The 20474-nt window shown below is 42.3% G+C and overlaps 2 protein-coding genes across 8 annotated transcripts in view; one reads left to right on the top strand and one right to left on the bottom strand.

Moving 5' to 3' along the window:
* The window catches only part of ADAM22 (ADAM metallopeptidase domain 22), a 127045-nt gene that overhangs the window by 61209 nt on the left and 45362 nt on the right, over window positions 1–20474 (top strand). For all 7 annotated transcript variants that reach the window (XM_072154238.1, XM_072154240.1, XM_072154242.1 and 4 more), the window contains exons 5-6: window positions 1710–1792; window positions 4895–4958. In XM_072154238.1, the coding sequence (XP_072010339.1) occupies window positions 1710–1792; window positions 4895–4958 (147 nt within the window). The remainder of the gene's footprint in view (window positions 1–1709; window positions 1793–4894; window positions 4959–20474) is intronic.
* On the bottom strand, window positions 10299–18273 carry CLDN12 (claudin 12). The gene is made up of 2 exons (XM_072154245.1): window positions 18195–18273; window positions 10299–11570 (listed from the first exon to the last, which is right to left on the bottom strand). The coding sequence occupies exon 2, from the start codon at window positions 11545–11547 to the stop codon at window positions 10810–10812; it is 738 nt and encodes a 245-aa protein (XP_072010346.1). The 5' UTR covers window positions 11548–11570; window positions 18195–18273; the 3' UTR covers window positions 10299–10809.

The raw sequence follows: 20474 nt of genomic DNA, 5'->3' as shown, positions 1-20474 counted from the left end.
AATAGGGGTTATCCCCTTAAGAACATTCATTAGGATGGAGGATGTATATCAGCAGGATTTGACTGAATCACCGGGATAAGCAGATTGGGAAAATGTAACTCCAAAGAGGGTGGAGCATGACTGAGGGGGATCCTTGAATCCTTGCGTTATTCCCTGCCCCCTTCATGCCAAGGAATAACACATTGGGGGAGATTCATCATTGCTCTTGCACCAGTAAATGACACATTTTTAATTTTTTTTGGTCCGTTTTTTGACTTGTGGGTGTGGCCTTGTGAAAGGGGTTCTGGAGAAAGGGGGCGTGGCCATAATCAAATATAGATATAGAAAAATTCAGGAGGGTGCACACAGTTTAGACCAACCAAAAGCAGGTCTAAAAGTAGAACTGGACAGTCCTATGCACCGACAGATTGATTATAGCGAACCGGAGCCGGCGACACATTAATGAATCCCCCCCAATGTATCAGCATTGTCCGGAGTGTTCCTTTAACCCTCCGGAGCAGTTACAACTTGTTTTTTAATGCTGCTAATTTCAAGTCAGCGATTTTCGGATGACAAGAAGTAGCAGCTATTACGGAGATTCTGCCGATGTTGTATTTCCTGGCCAGATGGCACAACAAGCTGCCATTTATATTCTGCCATCTTCATCATCGTACATCAATCTCCACTCTCTGCAGATCCTCCGTACAAATCCACCCCTGCACTTGTGACCAGATTGTATCTATCTAGTAGTAAATATCTTGTTACAGTGGACCCCGCATCCACACACTGAGGAGGGCGGCAGCGAGTGGGATAACACAAGGGGGGGGGGGGGGTATGAGATCTGTCAGTGCGGGATCGTAGGATTATTCTTCTCTGGAATCTTCTCAATAAACTTATTATTGTAGACATGATATTTTATTGTAGCGTCAATCACTGTGAGTGGGCTGGGTAATTGGGACTCTCAATGGGTGTGGGTGGCGTAATCAGGACTCTCACTCTCAATCACTGTGTGTGGGCAGAGTAATCAGGACTCTCACTCTCAATAAATATGTGTGGGAGGGGAAACTGTCAATCACTGTGTCTGGGTGGAGTAATCAGGACTCTCACTGTCAATCACTGTGTGTGGGCGGAGTAATCAGGACTCTCACTGCCAATCACTGTGTGTGGGCGGGGTAATCAGGACTCTTCCTGCCAATTGGTGTGTGGGCGGAGTAATCAGAACTCTCACTGCCAATCACTGTGTGTGGGCGGGGTAATCAGGACTCTTCCTGCCAATTGGTGTGTGGGTGGAGTAGTCAGGACTCATCACTGTGTGTGGGCGGGGTAATCAGGACTCTTCCTGCCAATTGGTGTGGGGGCGGAGTAATCAGGACTCTCACTGCCAATCACTGTGTGTGGGTGGGGTAATCAGGACTCTTCCTGCCAATTGGTGTGTGGGTGGAGTAGTCAGGACTCATCACTGTGTGTGGGCGGGGTAATCAGGACTTACTGTTAGGAATCTCACTGTAAATGGTACTATAAATGCATACGGAATAATATATTACGTGTGATTATATATATGTAGTATGCTGTGCCACTATTTGTGTACTGAGTTATGAGGGTGCAGCAGACCCGGTAGCTGCCAATAATTAACTAAAAAATATGATCATACAGTAAAATAACATTGTGCATTGCACATTCCCACAGTATTTCTAATATTCTGTCCTAATGGAGTCTGTCTTATTTTTTAGGGTGGAGAACACTGTTATTACCAGGGCCAAATCCGAGGAAAACCCAAGTCTTTTGTGGCTCTGTCAACCTGTCATGGACTTCAGTAAGTAGTAAATGTTACTCTTTGCACGTGATTGTCTTAAACTGATTATAGGACCACATAACATAAAGGGAAAGGTGCACATTGTATGAGATACCCTATGACTATGGCATGGCCTGTCCAACGCCCCCCTTTTGGCGCTGTTAATTGGATGAGATGCTAGGCCAAGTTGTGTGTGCAGTACCAGGGTTAGGGGTGGCCCCTCCTTATGCTGGGTCCGCCAGGCACCGTTGAGGCGTCACCACGTGCTGCTCTCCGGAAGGGATGGTAAGGCCTGGTGCACCCCAATGGGAAATACGTCCAGAGAGTCAGGGTCTACAGGGAACAGTTTCCTTCTTTACTGAAGAAATGTGGGTACAAAACAATACCAGCAAATCACAGGGCGACTTCTATAATGTCCTCCCTGGCAGAAGAAGGGTTAATGCTGAGCAGAGGCCTGGGCTAGCTGTCCCTCTCTTTCTCAGAGGCCTAGTACCCTGGTCACAGGCTAGGAGCCCAGGGTCTATGGCACAGTATCCCCGTCTCCGATTCTTCTTCTGGTTGCTCGGGTAGACTGACAGTCTTCTCCTCCAAGCTCTGTTCCCTAACTGCAAGACACTAAGGACTGGGACTGTTCTCTTTATATACCTTCTATTTCATCACAAACAATGACAAAGCATTCTCCCACACACTAGCATTGAGGCCCCATGATATTCTATGGCAGAAAGTTTCTAAAGTGGTAAACAACTTTCCAGACAGCACCTGTCAGCCTTGTGTAGTAAACAAGTCTTCTTTAGCTGTGGGAAATTACTGGCTTCTCTTTAGTTCGAGATGCACAGTCAGAAATGTCCCTCAATGTTCATCAACCCTTTGTACAGGTCCATATAGATACAGTACTACTAAACAGAATGTATATAACATAATATTACCCAAATTAACCCTTGATGTAAAATAAAGTAATAAGTGCTGACTGTATAGGGGAAATATTCAAATGTCCAAAAGTTCAATGCTCCCCTGATCCAGGGCATTACATGTGTACCGCACAAGAACAATCTGGAGTAGAGTAACGGTGCAGTCACGGATCTCGTACACAGAATCCACCTGATACTGCAGAACCTGCTCCAACACATTCATCTATCTGATACTCTGCCGCCCTCTGCTGGTCAGTTATTAACATAACGTTAAAACTCAATTTTATTTAAAATTCTAAAGATATTAATAAGAAAATTTAAAAACAAAAAAACCCTCAACAAATATAATCACAATGTTCTAGTGTCATAGACAACAAGAAAAAAAATGATTTAAAGTTGGAATAAAATATTTAGGAGTTGTGGTTGTAATTTCTTGTCTTTCTCAGGGTATAAAGTTGCAGAGCGGCCACAAATTTATGGCGATTACACAAAAAGATTTTCTGTGCAATGGTCACTATAGGGGAGGTGTATTATTCCATGGGGTGTGTCCATTGCATTGTAATATCTTGTAGAGAGAGTCAAGTCAACCGCCCCCCCCCCCTCTCTTAAAGGCATTGTCTAGAGGTTGAAAACACACCTGACCATGGGTAGTGTGAGGTGTTGTACCTAAACTACATCCATCTCTATACAGCGGAGCTGCAAAACCGGCACGAACCATGGTCAGAAGTGGCACTGTTTTTGGCAGGAAGCAGACAAAACCCCCTTTAAAATCCATTATGATAAACCAAGGACACTTAACCACAGTCCTGGTGCCTGGATCTATGAGTATCTTCTAATATTTGTTATCCACGGCCTCCTTCATTCTAATATCAGCTTTTACAATTATGCAAATGAGCCAGCAGGACTCTGAGTTACCAGAGACCCTCTGTTTCACAGCTTCACAGGCTGTTACACTGCCCCCTTTAACTGAGTGAGATTACATGAATCAGCGGGAGGAAAATGGTCAGTGTGACAACCTATGAAGCTACGGAATAGAGGGGTTCAGGAGGACCTTCAGGCTTTTTTAAAAGTTGATTATAGAGGGAAGTAGGCCATGGATAAGAAATATAAGAAGATACCACAGTCCCGGTGCCTGGATCTATGAGTAATGTCCCTGGTTTATCAGGATGGATTTTAATGGTAAAGACTGTCGTCTACATACGGTACAGTAAGTATTGTCAAGAATATCACCAGTCCTTTTGTTCTTTTATGTGCCGTACACTTGTATTTTTATCTGACTGTATCGAGACAACCCTCATGAGGTGTTGGACAATTCCCTATATAAGACAAGGGACAGGAAACCTTTAGGCCACATACACACGGTCAGTATTAGATCAGTATTTTACATCAGTATTTGCAAAAGCATGTAACCATTATAGATCTGATGCAAAATACTGTTGCGTTAGACTTAAATTATGTCAAAAAAATGGTGCATAATCCCACAATTTATCAGTTTTGGATCCTAAAAGATGAACAAGGGAAAAAAAGAGCATCAGTAGAGAGGCGATGCCAATCACTGTGCCAAGAACAACGGAAACCTGATGGAACGGAGTCTGATGCCATCTGCCGTCAGACAAATCCTAATGAAATCCACAGACATTAGCTAAAGCCTTACAAAATCCCATATACAGGACTTGCAGACGACCCCTAGTTACAGACGGACCCCTCTGCCCCCTGTGACCTCTGGTGAAGTCTCTGGATGTTACTATAGTCCCAGACTGCACTGATCAGCTGTAAGGTGTCTGTAATGAAGCTTTATTGATAATCCTTGGTCCCATTACAGCAAAATATTTAGAAACTCCAATTGTCACTGGGGCAAAAAAATTTTTTTTGTCTGGATCTACAATTATAAAATATACAGTTTCGATTTACATACAAATTCAACTTCAGAACAAACCTATGGAACCTATCTTGAATGTAACCCAGACTGCCTGTACACCGATTCAGGGATAACCGGACCCCCAATAATCAAAAGAACAGGGGTCCCAGTTCTGCTCCAGGACAACCCCTTTAATACATGAGAACAGAATATTGTAGTGTGACCAGAGTCCTATGAACGTGTCTGTGTGTACAAGGGCAAACACTTCCTGTACTGGATGTTGTAATGATGTGAATATTATAATAATATTGGATGTTTTTGTCTCCTACAAATAACTTTTTTCTGTTTTTTCCCCAGTGGGATGTTCTGTGATGGGAATCGGACGTATCTCATCGAGCCCGGAGAGAAATACAAACCAAACGTGAGTTCCTTTCCCCTTTTAGTATTTGGATTGTGTTGCTGGTGATGGAGGATGCCAAGTACTTGTGCCCCCTGGTGGGTGCAGTATAATGGTGCAACGGGCCCGTATTGTGCCCCTATATACTTCCAGTTGTATTTAGGGGAGAATGTATCTGTAATGTGTCGTTATATGGAGTCACTGAGTGATGGACAGTCTAGGGGGTGACAGGAATTCGGTCCATGGAGTCTTGTGTTTCATAGTCAAAAGTTCTGCATATATTACAAAATATTCTAAATGTCAAAGATTATTTTGGGTCATCTGATTTACACAGTATATATAAAGGGGTTGTCCTATTTATTGTAAACAACGTGTTAAAGGGGTTATGCCAACTTTGATTGTTATCCCCCTAGCCACAAGATAGGGCGTAACAATCTGATCAGTGAGGGTCCAGCCACTAATCATGAGAATGGACCATGCGGAGGTCCCGTTCTCGCTAATTGAGTAGGTGCCTTTAATGCAATACTATGGAAGTGTCGGAAAGTGTTGGAGATTGCTGAGTATAGTGCTTGTCTATTTCCAACGCTTCCTCAGCTTTGAATTACAGGCGGTCCCCTACTTACAGATGACCTCTAGTTAAAGACGGACCCCTCTGGCTACAGTGACCTCTTGTGATGTCTCTGGATGCTTTAGTATAGTCCCAGACTGCAATGATCAGCTGTAAGGTGTCTGTAATGAAGCTTTATTAATAATCCTTGTTCCAATTACAGCAAAAAATTTTGAAACTCTGATTGTCACTGGGGCAAAAAAATTTTTTTGTCTGGATCTACAATTATAAAATATACAGTTTCGACTTACATACAAATTCAACTTAAGAACAAACCTACGGACCCTATCTTGTATGTAACCCGGGGACTGCCTGTACCCACGCTTAAAGGAAAACTACCACTAAGATGAAGCAGTAGTGTGTGTCCCTTCTGGCAGGACCCGCACTCCTTTTAGCTTCTTATGCCCTTGTTTTAAGGGAAAATAGTTTCAAAAATCATGCAAATGAGCCTGAGGGGCTCCAGGTTCCATTGACATCTATGGAGCCCCTCAGACTCCTTTGCATAATTTTGAAAAGTATTTTTGTTTTTGTAAAAACAAGGTCCTAAAAAGCTAAAAGAAGAAGTGCGCTTGCTTTACAATCCTTAGGGTGCGGTCACACGTCGCGTTTAACAACGCATTGCAATAGCTGGAGAGTGATTTGCCTAATTAAACAGCTGCTAACACCTGTGTTTACAAAACGCAACCGTTAACGCATTGTTAACGCATGCGTTAACATCGCGGTTAACGCATGCAGTTGTTAACGTATTGTTAACACATGTGTTAACATCGCGGTTAACGCATGCGTTTTGTAAACACAAGTGTTAAGAGGTGTTTAATTAGGCAAATCACTCTCCAGCTATTCCAATGCGTTTTTAAACGCATGCGTTAAACGCGACGTGTGACCGCACCCTTACAGTAACTTTGGCTGCAGAGAGCTGCAGCCGGCTCCGCTGACTATACTGGAGGACGGCCGGCGCCCGCAGTGATTAATGGGCAGCCATTGATTTTCAGGTGTGCTGTGTAAAGGTTGACTGCAGTGAAAGAATCATGGGAAAAATGTGCATTTAAAGGAGAACAGGGATTGTCTAATCCTTGTCTCCAGTCTGGGAAGAGGGTGCACATCCGCTTCTGTCCCCATTCATTGCTATAGGGTTTCTGACACTCTCTCCAAACTTCTGGGCTCACATACTGGATGCATAAGAGACCTAAACCAAACTTTACCAGGCTAAGTAGAAGACCGTTATAGGGCCACCCATATTATACTTACCAGTAAAAAGTCCCATTGACTTCCAGGAGCTAGGGGGGGGGGGTCACGTGACCTCCTTACAGCAGGACTCTGGACATCCTGTTGCATTACGTCTCCTGCTGACAGATGGAGGAGGCCGTGCAGTCATTACTGTACGATACTTCCGAAGCCCCCACCATTCACAAGGGATGAATGCAGTGTCGGACTGGCCCACCAGAGTACCAGAGGATCCTCCGGTGGGCCCTGGCTCAAACCAATACTGAACCCCAGAGGTCCATCAGAAAACACCACAATTTTAGAGTATATTTCCTTGGGAATAATGAAATGTGGGCCCCCAGATTAATTTTTTCTGGTGGGCCTAAGGTAACCCAGTCCAACACTGGATGAGTGCCATTAATTTTGGCACTTAATTGGGTCACCTACTGTCAAGTGGACGGTGCCAGGCTGTGCCTGTTACCTTTATAAAACTTTAAAGGGGCTGTCCACTTAAACCAAACTTTAATAGGGTAATAAGAAGACCAGAATATGGTAACCTATATTATACTGACCATGTTTAAGTTTACCATTGACCACCAGGAGCTGGGAGGGGGCAGGACTTCCTATGACATCCCGTGTCCTGCTATCTTCCGGCAGATGGAGGAGGCTGTGCAGTCATTACTAAGTTATACATCTAGCTCCCACCATTCCCAAACAATCATTAGTTTTGGCACCTAAATAGGCCACCTTCTGTGGGTGGAGCCAGATTCTGGAACGCCCATCTGACATTAGAGAGCCCAATTACCCAATATTAGGTAGCTGAAAGAATGCAAAGAAGGTCCTTTAAAAAAAACTTGATATCGCTGTGTGTACTGACCCTGAGTAAAAGGTTGTTTTTTTATGTCCAACATTTTTATTAGAAACCCCCCCCCCCTCAGATTAGTGGTCTGCATACTGCAAAGAAAGGGTTAATACAAGTAAATTTGTGCTATTAAAGGCTACATTTCGTACTGAAAAAAAACAAGTCCTAATACGGCTACAGTGACAGGAAAATATGAAAGTTATAGCTATTTACATGATGTGTATAAAATTTGTGAAAAAAAATTTTAAAAAAAAATCCACGAAAAAACATTCAGACCAGTCATTCTAAATTTTATTTCACCATTTCATAAAAATACATCAAAACTCGGACATGACCGGCATGTAAACATCGAGAGAAAGTAACAAAGTATCAAGCACTTAACATCAGCAGCTAAAATACTACAACCCATAGGCTGCATAGGAAGTACAATAAACTATCGGGTATCAACTGGAGAAAAAAAAAAAAACAAGATCATTGCATTGTAGGTTTTTTGTGTGTTTATTTTTTGCTTTCTGGTCTTTTATTTTAATAGCATTTATTCACTTTTTTTTACTTTTTAGCACCTTGTAAAAACCGTTCGCATTGTGCTTTAGGGAGCGACACAAATCAACTCGGATGGTAGGAACGGGAACACGGTGACCTCTCTGGATGACATTCCAAGAAATTATTTAAAAATTTGGATAGTGCAGGCACTCGAAAGGCTCCACCCTCCTTAGTACAGACAGCGGCATTACACAGAGGGCTTCAGTTATCAGAAGGTTGCATGTAGCAATTACACAGCATCCATATTGTTTTAAAGATAACTTGTTTTTCTGTGGCAGGGGCTGTAGTTTTCAACGGCACCATTATTACAGGGAACAGGGAAATTTGTAAAAATCAATATGCAAATGAACCTGCAGAATGCACTGGGGGCGGACCTCAGTTGCCTACAGACAACAGCACGTGCTCAGCCCCTTTAGTCATGATCCACCCCCTGATTTGCATATCTTCAAGGTAGGAAAGGGGTAGCGAGAAAGAAGGGAGTTGGACTTAATGTGCTATAAAAATGTTAAATTAAAAAAAAGTCCAACTATCTTCCCATTGGAGCTAAAACTTTTAAGAAAAGTATTTAAAAATATTTTGTAAAAAATATAGACTTTTTCTTTCTAGCTGCATTGGTATGGGCATTTGGTATGATAAATGTGCGTGAGAATATTCGGAGCTTCCCTCACAAGGCGTTTTCTACCTTCAGAGTTACCAGATCAAGAGACTTGAAGCCAAGTTCAACATAATTGGCTCATAATAAAAAAAAATATTGGGCATGTTGAATTTGAACATGCCTGATCTTTTATTCTTAAAGGGGTTGTCCACTTTCAGCAAGGAATTGATATTGTTTGTGTGATGAAAAGTTCTACAACTTTCCAATATGGTTTCTGTATCAATTCCTTGCGGTTTTGACACCTCAATCTCAATGGGCCCATTCACATGCAGAAAACTCACAGCAGGTCCTATTCTTGACATTGTTTGTGGCCCATGGAACAGTTGCTATATACAGTCATGTGACCCTTCAAAGGGATGGGACAAGCCAGTATCTTTTTTTTTTTTTTTGGGGGGGGGGGGGTGACCGGATCTGCAAAAACGGATGACATAAGTACCATTATGACGGACATGGGGCTCAGAAACTGATTAGATATTGATACACATGAACTGCAAAAATGGACAACAATTCTGTTTGCAACCCAACAACAGCAGAGTCAGGGCAGAACGGTGGCTTAGTGGTTAGCATTACAGCCTTTCAGTGCTGGGGTCCTGGGATTAAGTCCCAGGGTCAACATCTGCAAAGAGTTTGTATGTTTTCTCAGTGTTTGCGAGGGTTTCCACCGGGTCCTCCGGTTTCCTCCCACACTCAAACATACTGGTAGGTTGATTAGATTGTGAGCTCCATTGGGGACAGGGACTGATGTGACAAGCTCTGTGCAGCGCTGCGTAATCTGTGTGTGCTATATACATAAATGAATTATAATTAGAATGGGAGAAGGGTCGGCCATCTTTTTAGCGCATGCACAATAGTTTGATACAGACAAGGTCAGCACATTGCGATTCTGCTGCTAAAAACATGGCAAGATCAGACATAGCCCTTTGAATGACAGGAATAGGGGGATGTTAAAGGGGATGTTCAGGCTTACAAAATACAACTAGTATGTAGTGTGTAAAGGGACGGTTGCAATTTTTTGGATCTTGTCCCATGGCGGTCAAATGGAAGTATCAGTATAACCCTAGTAGGCCAGGACTTATACCTGGTATAATTAATTACCTGCCAGGTAAAAAATTACTCATCAAGGTAAAATTAAAAAAAAAAATTCCAAAAACATTCATCAACGTTTTGGTTGAGGCACTCATTGGGTCCATATAATGTGTTTATGGGCGGATGTGACTGGACCGCTATTGGTCAGATTTTGCGTTATATTCTCCATGGCTTACGTATTAATGCGAAACTGCAGAAACCTATTCACCGATGTTATTCAGCTTCCAGAAATATCAATATTACAACAATATTAACGATACGCAGTGATCAGTATGTTCCCAATAGGCAAAGAACTAAAACCTCACTGGATAGTAATAGCTGGAAATAAACATTACATGAAATCCACCATCAGAATCCATCCTGATAAACCAGGGACATAGATCCAGGCACCGGAACTGTGGTATCTTCTTATATTTGTTATACAAGGCCTCCTTCCTTCTAAAATCAATTATTAAAATTATGCTAATGAGCCAGAAGGGCTCTGGAGGCCCTGGGCTGTTACACTGTTTCACTCTCTGGCTGCTGTAATCTCACTTCAGTAGTGGAAGTTTCAGCACAGTGTTAGAAGGGAAGTGCTCTTGTCCAGTGTAACTGCCTGTGAAGCTAACGCCCCTAGAGCCATGGATAACAAATATAAGAAGATGACCACAGTCACGGTGCACGGATCTATGAGTAATGTCCCTGGTTTATCAGGATGGATTTGGATGATAGATTTCCTTTCACAGCATCAGGAAAGATAAAAGTACAACAAAAAAACTCAATACAGAATCACAAAATTACAAAAATGTAAAATAAAAAAAAGCAAATATTTAAAAAATGAAAAGAAAAATTGGCCAATATCCTATCAACAGAATAAAACCACCATTAAAAAAAACAACAAACATAAAAACACCAATTTACACTGAGGAATGTGATGGATCTACGCAGTGTGTGAGACCACTGGAATGTCTATTTCAATGGCGGACATCCGGGACCGCGACGAGTACGATGGCGCCACGTAGCTGTGCATGCTGGGAGCATGGGAATATAGCGGCTGCCAGAATGGCGATGGCAGGGACTTGCAGGCACAATACCATAAAAATAGTAATAAGGCTGTAAAATACAAGCCCCCGCTGCTACCGATGGCGACAAAAACGGAGATGTCATAGGTAAAGTACGGCCCGTATTTCCTATTCAGGACGTCGTTATAAAATATCGACCATATGGAGGGTGTGAGACTAATGACCCCCGCCAGGACGAAAAGCAAACCCGCCACAAGATGGCAGCCGGAGCTGTTGATGATGCACTTGGCGATTTTTAGGTTGGGCACATTGGAGGTAAACGTGGTGTTACATATCCCCGTCAGGCACAGGATCAGGGCGGAGCCGGCCGTCAGGATGCTGAACGGGAGGGCGAACTGGAGGACGCGGATGTCCAGCTGGTCCACGCTGGCGTACCACTCGCTGTCATACATCAGACACTCGCGGGACCACTCCTGCCGCGTGCACTTCACCCACATCCCGATGCTGACCGTCAGATTCTTCTCGTGTCGGTTATACGTATAGAGTTTCATCTGCCGCCATTGGGGGAGCAGGGTGGCGGTAAAAAGCCCCGCGATGGATGCCGTACCACAGACAAAGGCCAGCAGGGTGACCGCGTGCACCTCCTGGCAGCCCATTGTTCTGCTCGCTCTGGAGGGACCTACAAGGACAAAGATAAATCCGTGTTAGACAAAAATATACAGCAAAAGCGGACAAAACCACAACGCAAAAAACGATAAAATCTTATATTTGTCCCCTAACCTCTCAACAAAGCAGTTTTCTTGGACAAGTCTGTGCAGAGTGATAGAGTGTACTGTATATTATGGAGCAAATATAGCAAATACAACTCATAGACAGAGGGGGGGGGGATGTTTTCGAAACCTGAACAACCCCTTTAAGCTTGAGATTGACGGATTGAGATGAACACAAGTTACAAGGATGTCATAAGGTGCAGGGCGGAGAGCGTGCCAAACCTTCACAACAAATTCATAGGTCAGTAAGTTACACCGGAATCCGGAAATGTGTACTTGTCTCAGGTTTAGCGTCTCCGAAATCTACCAATAAAATCCATCATGATAAACCAGGGATATTACTCATAGATTTGTTATCCATGGCCTCTTTCCTTCTAAAATCAACTGTTAAAATTATGCCTGAAGGACTCTGGGGGTATTACTAGAGCCCATCCATGCTGCAGATTCACTGGTTACACTGTCTTCCCCTCCTCCCTCAGCCCGATGTAATCTCACTGTGTGTGTGTCAAGGCTCCTGCATAGTGTAACAGCCTGTGAACCTCCTGTGAACATGGAGGGGGTCTAGCATCATTTTAAAAGTTGATTTTAGAAGGAAGGAGGCCATGGATAACAAATATAAGAAGATTCCCACAGTCCTGGTGCCTGGATCTATGAGTAATGTCCCTGGTTTTTCATGATGGGTTTTGATGTAAACATCCGAATGTCCTTTTAGGCCACTGATCCACCAAGTGTGAAGGACACTTTGAGGACATTTCCTTCGGAGTTGAAGTTGCTACTCAAGGCTCAGTGTACCTGCTACCACTGAGATTCTGAGCTGCTTATGATCATTAGGCATCGTATTGGTTGTTTAAAAGGAAATTACCACCAGGATCAAGGACTGTAAACCAAGCACACTGACATACTGGTGTGTGCCCTCTTTGGCAGGATCTGCATTTCTTTTAGCTGCTTAGGCCCTTATTTTTTTTACAAAAAAAGGCTTTAAGAATTATGCAAATGAGCCTGAGGGGCTCTGGGTTCAAATAACAGCTATGGAGCCTGGAGCCCCTCAGTCCCCTAAGGATCATTTGCATAATTTTTAAAGCCTTTTTGGGGGGTAAAAACCAGGGCATAAGAAACTAAAACAAGAGCAGATCCTGCAAGACAGGACGCACACCAGTATGTCAGTGTGCTTGGTTTACTATCCTTCATCCTGGTGGTAGATTTCCTTTAAAGGGAACCTACCAGCCCGATTCTACCTATAAAGGTAGAAGGGGTGGTAGGTGGATGAATGAGACGTGAGGATAGCCCCTTCTTGGGCTAATCCTCAAGTCCCGCGTGTCTTTTAGAAAACTTTATTGGAGGCATATGTACATTTTTTTATGCGGCTACTGGGGCGGGGAGTAGCCAGACATGAGGCTACAAGTCGTGGCTACTCCACGGCCCAGTAGCCACGTTACTACGCCTACCATTTAATCTTCGGCATGCGCAGAAGGCCGCAGATGCCGGGGGACCAGGTAAATGGTAGGCGGAGTAACGTGGCTACTGGGGCGTGGAGTAGCCGCGACTTGTAGCCTCATGTCCGGCTACTCCCTGCCCCAGTAGCCGCATAAAAGAAATTTACATATGCCTCCAATAAAGTTTTCGAAAAGACACCAGGGACGTGAGGATTAGCCCAAAAAAGGGCTATCCTCACGTCTCATTCATCCACCTACCACCCCTTCTACCTTTATAGGTAGAATCGGGGTGGTAGGTGCCCTTTAAGCAGATTTTTTCTTTCACATACAGGATCTATATGTAACGACCTCTTCATATACTCTGGAGGAGTTCCCTGTGTGTCAAGGACTGAGAGGAGCTGCACAATGGCTGCACTTCCCTCCCACACACTGGAACGCCTAGTAATTTGTGACGGCTTTCTTCTAGCTCGCAGCGTGTCAGGCCTCTCGGCTTATCTGCAGACAATTTCCAGAGTCATTTTCCCACGCAGTTTTTTTTTTTTTTGTTGTTGCTTACAGTATATGTTATGGGGAGAAGAACCTGCAACCTATATGCAGAGGATAACAAAGCAGGGGTGTGTAGCTTCCTATGGCATATGCTGCGGTATTTGTGGTGCAGGCTATAGGGGACATAATACATCTGCATCGGGCGCTCCACCTCCTCCTGCCATAGTAAACAGGATTCATATGTGGAAATGAGTCATAGATGCATTTATTATATCAGCTTTGGTGTCACAAGCCGGGACCTGTCACTCTGTGAATGTGAATGAGCCCTTAAACGAGTTGTACAAGATTAATCGGTGATTAAAGCCTAATGTCAACAATTGGTAAAAAAAAAATGACGTCCCTGTAACCAAAGGACATGGCTAGAAGGATTTCTAGCAATCAAACATGGAAAGGGTTGAACACTAAGGATCCCCTTTAACTGCCAAAAACTAAGCTCCTCCCCCCATCCCATATCCTTTACCAATTTTGGCAATTCAGAGAGCCCCCATGAGTCCTACCAACACATATACTGCATATGTAACTCAGATTTACTCATATACCCCTTTTAAATACAATGTGTGCCCTTTGATGGTAGGTGACCCCCCAATATCATAGGAGTCCAATGAAAAAGTGGAAGTGTAAAAAAAAGCTCTATAGACACTTACGTATCATATGCTCCATAGTTCTATAAAAAGGCTCCTTCTCTATATACAGGCATATAATTAGTATATGCTCCATTGGTACATAAAAAGGCTCTGCAGAAATGCATAAGTACGGTATATGAAAAGGCTCCCTCTATGTATGCAGAGCCTTTTTATATACCCATGTAGCATATACTATTTATATAGCGTCTATATATTGAGGAAGAGCCTTTTTTAGATACCAATGGAGCATATATTATGGGTACATGTCAATAGAGCCTTTTTTACACTCCCATGGCACTTTTTCATTGGACCCCTATGATATTGGCGATTACTTACCATCAAAGCGTGCACAGTGAATTTAAAGGGGTATATGAGTTGAGAGGAGTTATCAATGCAGTATAAATGCTAGATTGGGGTTGGTACTGCTACTTTATACATGCAGAGCCTTTTTATATACCCATGTAGCGTATACTATTTATATGCCTATATATAAAGCAGTTGTACCAACCCAAATCTAGCATTTATACTGCATATACCTCCTATCGACTCATATGCCCCTTTAACTCAAAAGTGAGCCCTTGGATGGCAAGTAATTAGAAATGTCACTGGAGTCCGAATGAAAAGCTCCATGGACGTGCAAAAAGGCTCCATGGACACGTCTGTGATTATATACTCCATAAGCACATATATATAGGCTATATATAGGTGTTATACAAGACCTATATGCCCCAATGGGTGAATAAAATGGCTCTGCATAAATGCAAAAAGTTTCAAAAACATTAAAAGGCTCCAAAGAATAAAAAGAGGTTATAAATAAATGATAGAAAAGAGGTCTCTCTGTAGATAGGTGTTATACATACTGTACCTTATCCATGGTTATATAAAAAGGCTCAATACATATAAAATGCTCACCAAAAAAACTGTAAAATAAAGTTCTGTGTATACTGAAAGGTTTTATAGAATAGTAAAGAGGTTATAGAAATAGATATAAAAAGTTTTCCTCTCTATATATAGGCATTATATAAATTGTTGTGCTCTATTGGGATATAAAAGGCACTTCAGAAAATGCAAATAGGCTCTATACTTAAAAAATGCTCAGTTATTAAAAATGTTAAAAATATATATTCAAAGGCTTCATAGAACAATAGAGGTTATATATCAAAAGGCTATCTGTAGATAGATGATAGTTATTTAGAGCCTTTTTCATCCACCTATAGGTATATGATTATAGCGCCTTTTTCAGCCACCTATAGGTATATGATTATAGAGCCTTTTTCAGCCATCTATAGGTATATGATTATAGAGCCTTTTTCAGCCATCTATAGGTATATGATTATAGAGCCCTTTTCAGCCATCTATAGGTATATTATTATTATAGATAAAAAGGCTCTAAATAACTATCATAGTCTCCATACATAAAAGGCTCTCTATATATTATATTGGTGGATGTGATTGTTTTTATCTCTGATGTTCACATTGTATCATCCACTTGATAGAGTCCACCCCATTATGGGGCGTAGTGACCGGGCTCTATAGCGTCTGCTATCCAGACAACACAAGCCAACAATTCAGGAACTGGCAGCGAGAACTTGCGTGCCTGAAAAGCTGTCATGGGGGAGGGGGGAAGCTGCGAGTGATAGAAGAGACTGCAGAGACTTGGCAGGTGATAGCTCTTCATCTGCTCTTCACAGTGTGAGGGGCCAGGGACACCCCCCCGCACAATGACTTATTCACTGCCATGAACCAGTCTAGATGTGCCGTGTCATGAAACTATAGATGTATGAAAAGGTTCCCTATAGGTGTTATAGAAATCGTGGATATGCTCCATGAGTGTATAAAGAAAAACCAAAAACAGTCCAAAAAGTTCTACATATTAAAAGGCTGGTAATCCATAGCAAATGAATATTTGGGGGAATTGCACTCTAAGCGATTCCCTTATACACCAATGGTGGTTATATAGGGAATCACATTTATCTGCATAATACAGAGGGCTAGTGATGGGGGTTCATCCTAATCTGATCATAACATAGGGCCCCATTTGTTTGGATATTTCTCAAGTTTCCTGAAATGTCATTATAAATCTCACCTTTCCCATATAACCAGTAATAAGCAGCTATTATAGCGTCTATAAAGTATAACGAGACCCGCCGAGAGGCATCTCACCCGCTTAGGAGGTTATAATTATAGGGTGCAGCAGGAAAGTAGTGACATCTCATCCATCTATCAGGAGGAACAACTGAGGGGAGCGATGTCAAGGCGTCCAAATCCTCAGCCATTTCCTACATATGACTATCCTGTCATTGGAAAACTACAACTCCCATCATTCCCTGGCTGCTGGGAGTTGCAGTGTTACAATAACTGGAGAGCAACAGGTTGGAAGTTACTGCGATGCCTGTATATAGCCACAGGATGTAAGCGATGAGACAAAATAGAACCTCATTGTACAGGACATTCTGATTCTTTTTGATTTTAAGTTTAGATTGAAAAAAAAAATTATATATACATAGAAAGATGTGTAGATAAATAATAATAACTCCTTTATATAGCGCACACAGATAAATAAGCTGCACACAGCTTGTCACCTCAGTCTATATGGGAGATAGATATGAGAGAGATAGGAGGTGCTGAGGACATATATATATATGTGCACACATAGTTGGATAGATGATACACTAAGTATATATGGTAGATTGATAGATAGAATCCAATGAAATGAGAAGCACACATAAAGTTCAGGGTGAAAAAAATATCTAAATGGACTTTATTCCATGTTTTTATACATTATAGATTTTTTTTTATTGCTGCTTAAAACTTTCTCAGTATAGAAAGATGATTTGATTGATTGATGGATGGATACTGCAGATAGATGGATAAGAGAGAGAGAGAGATAGGAGGTGTATATATATATATATATATATATATATATATATATATTTTGCAGGTGGATTGATAGATACATATACAGATAAGGCAGATTGACAGAGGATACTGCAGATGAATATATAGGTAGATGCGGCAGATGATGGATACAGTAAGTATAAATGGATGATTGATAGATGATACTGCTATAGATAGATATATAGATGAGATGGATATGGAAGATTGTCAGATGATACTGCTATGGATAGATAGAGATAGATATACACTACAAAGTGGATGGATAGATGATACTGCAGATGGATGGATAAGAGAGAGAGATAGGAGGTATATGTGTATATATATATATATATATATATATATATATATATACTGCAGGTGGACTGATAGATACATATACAGATAAGGCAGATACTGCAATGGATAGATAAGATATATACACTACAGGTAGATATAGACGAATATGGCAGGTTGATACTGCAGAGAGGAGATATATATATATACACACATATATATATATATATATATATATATATATATATATATACTATGATGATACATACTGCAGGTGGATATATATATATATATACATATTATATATATATTGGATACTGTGTAGATAATGTGAATGTGCAGGGCATGGAGTAGCTCCGCTCTGCTACATCTCTGTAGTAACTACTCCGCCTCATGACGATACATTGTATCAGTGACCAGTACAGGATAGTGTTGCGCTGGATGTTGTGTATGGAGAGGAGGGATATGTTGCAGGTACAGATCTGATTGTATGTGACTGTATCTCCCCCGGTGACACACTGTGACGGATCTGCAGACATGAGTCACCTGTGCTGCCCCCTGTGCTGCTGTGCTGGGGGTGCACTAGTCCGGGAGGGGGGGGGGGGGATCACAGCCCAAACATGACCGATCCCACCCACCTGCGGCTCCTACAACTACTGTCCCGCACCCCCTGCATGACCCCGCGCAAGTTTTATATCCCCGCCCTGCACTGCAGCTGATAAGCGCACAGTATGAACAGCGCTCTACACTCAGCACTGACCTGGCGGCGGCAGCGGAGCAGGAAGCCTGGCGGCGGCGGCGACTACAGCGGAGCAGCTACTGGAGGGTGTGATGACGTAGGCGGCACGTGACGCGAAGGGAAGGGGGGGAGGTGTAGTCACGTGACGCGCCGCCCGCACATTTCCGCTCCGGGGTCTGTGTGATAGACCTGCCCTGACACCCGGCTCACTGCTGCCCCCACACCACAGCGGCGGAGCACAGCATTACAAGTGGTTCTAATAACAATTCTCTCACTTATGTGTATAACGTGTGGCTGGGATTAGTAGTTCCCCAATATTAGGCTCACCCCATACTTCATGTCTGCGTTCCAAAATAATCCTTTTTTATATAATAACCAAAAACAATCAACTTTTAATAACTATTTTTAAAATCGTAAAAAAAATCTACAAATTTACAAAAACAATTCTGACCTTTTTTGTACTTTAAACGTCACCTACAGGATAAATAACGCGTCCCCTGTATCCCGCGGATGTGACTTTACTCTATTTGTGTTAGTGTTTTGTTTCTTTCATCACTTTTGCCATAAATGTTTTTGGAAATTGTGTGGTTTTTTTTGTTTTTTTTACTGTGTTATTACTTTTTCATTTTCTTTTCCAGTAGCATGTTAGACAATAACCCATTTTATTTGTTCCTTTTTTAAATTTTTCATTGTTTGTTTTATCTAATTTTATTAATGACATTTTTTTTATTTATTTAATTTTATTTTACTGTCTCTACTGCCTAAAAGTATTTAGTACAACCACATTAGAGGGGGTTGTCTAGTAACAGTAAGTTGGATACACACTAACTTGCTGATTGGTTGGGATCTCGGCGGTGCGACCCCTGAGGGCGCGTTCACACGTTGCGCTTTGGTTGCGTTTTCATTGCGTTTTAAAACGCATTGTAAACGCGATGTTAACACATATGTTAACAATGCGTTAACGCATGCGTTTTGTTAATGCATGCGTTAAGATTGCGTTAACAAATGTAAATAGTAATGTAATTAGGCAAATCCCCTCTCCTCAGCTGCATTAATGCGTTTTGAAACCCAATGAAAACGCAACCAAAGCGCAACGTGTGAACGCACCCTGAGGATCACAAGGAACAGTGGTACAATGGACTCATTGGGGCACATTTACTAAGGGTCCGCACACCGCATTTTCGTCCGGTTTCCCGACTTTTTCAGTTTTGCGCCGCATTTTCCGGTTTTTGGTGCACGTGATTGGATTTTGGCGCAATCGCACCGACTTTCATGCAACACAAATCAGGGTCATGGGCGTCGGACAACCCGATTGATTCAGACTGAGCGCAGGATTTAACATTCAAAATTGTGTCGCAAGCAAAGCACTTACATGCACCGGGAAGAAGAAGGTGAACTCCGGCGGACCTGAGCGGGGAAGCGACACCTGCAGGAAATTGGATGCATGACCTTAATGAATCGTGGCAGCTCCGATTCCTCGTCGGACAACGCACCTCGGGGATCGCGACGGGACGGATAATTAAATGTGCCCCATTATTCGTACAGGGTCCCACCACTGAGAACCTCACCGATCAGCAAATTAGCCCTTATCTAACATACTGTTTCTGGACAGCTCCTTAAAGGAAATTGATCAAAATCAAGGCATACTTACTGATAGATCCAGGCACTGTGACTGTGATAATCTTCTTATATTTGTTATCCATGGCCTCCTTCCTTCTAAAATAAATTTTTTAAAATTATGCTAATTAGCCAGAAGGGTTTTGGGGCATCACTCCATGCTGAGGAAGTTTCAACACCCAGTGGGATGGGGAAGTGCTCCTGCACACTGTAACATGATGTGAAGCTACAGCATAGAGTGGCTCTAATAACATCCTTCAGGCGCATTTTCATAATTATAAAAGTTGATTTTAGAAGGAGGCCATGGATAACAAATATAAGAAGATTACCACAGTCACAGTGCCTGGAAGTAATTGTAAATGCCCCTGGTTTCTCCATGCTTGATTATAATGGTATATTTTTTTTAAAGGAAATCCCCCACCAGGATGAAGGATTGTAAACCAAGCACACTGACATACTGGTGTGTGTGCCCCCTCTGCCAGGATCTGCTCTTCTTTACTCTTCCTAAGCCCTTGTTTTTTAAAAAAAAAAAGGCTGTAAAAAATGATGCAAATGAGTCGGAAGGACTCCAGGCACCATTAAAACCTATGGAGCCTGGAGCCCCACTGGCTCATGTGCATAATTGGGAAAAAACTTTCAATAAAAATATCTGATTTAAAAAAAATTTTTATCAAAGCTTAAGAA

This window comes from Engystomops pustulosus, chromosome 5 (assembly GCF_040894005.1).
Source record: "Engystomops pustulosus chromosome 5, aEngPut4.maternal, whole genome shotgun sequence".
Classification (NCBI taxonomy): Eukaryota; Metazoa; Chordata; class Amphibia; order Anura; family Leptodactylidae; genus Engystomops; species Engystomops pustulosus.
The sequence above is the reverse complement of the archived record's forward strand: the minus strand, read 5'-3'. Positions and strand labels throughout refer to the sequence as shown.

What these genes read in the sequence shown, in the direction of transcription:
- CLDN12 (XM_072154245.1), bottom strand. Translation starts at nt 11,547, where the DNA reads ATGGGCTGCCAGGAGGTGCACGCGGTCACCCTGCTGGCCTTTGTCTGT.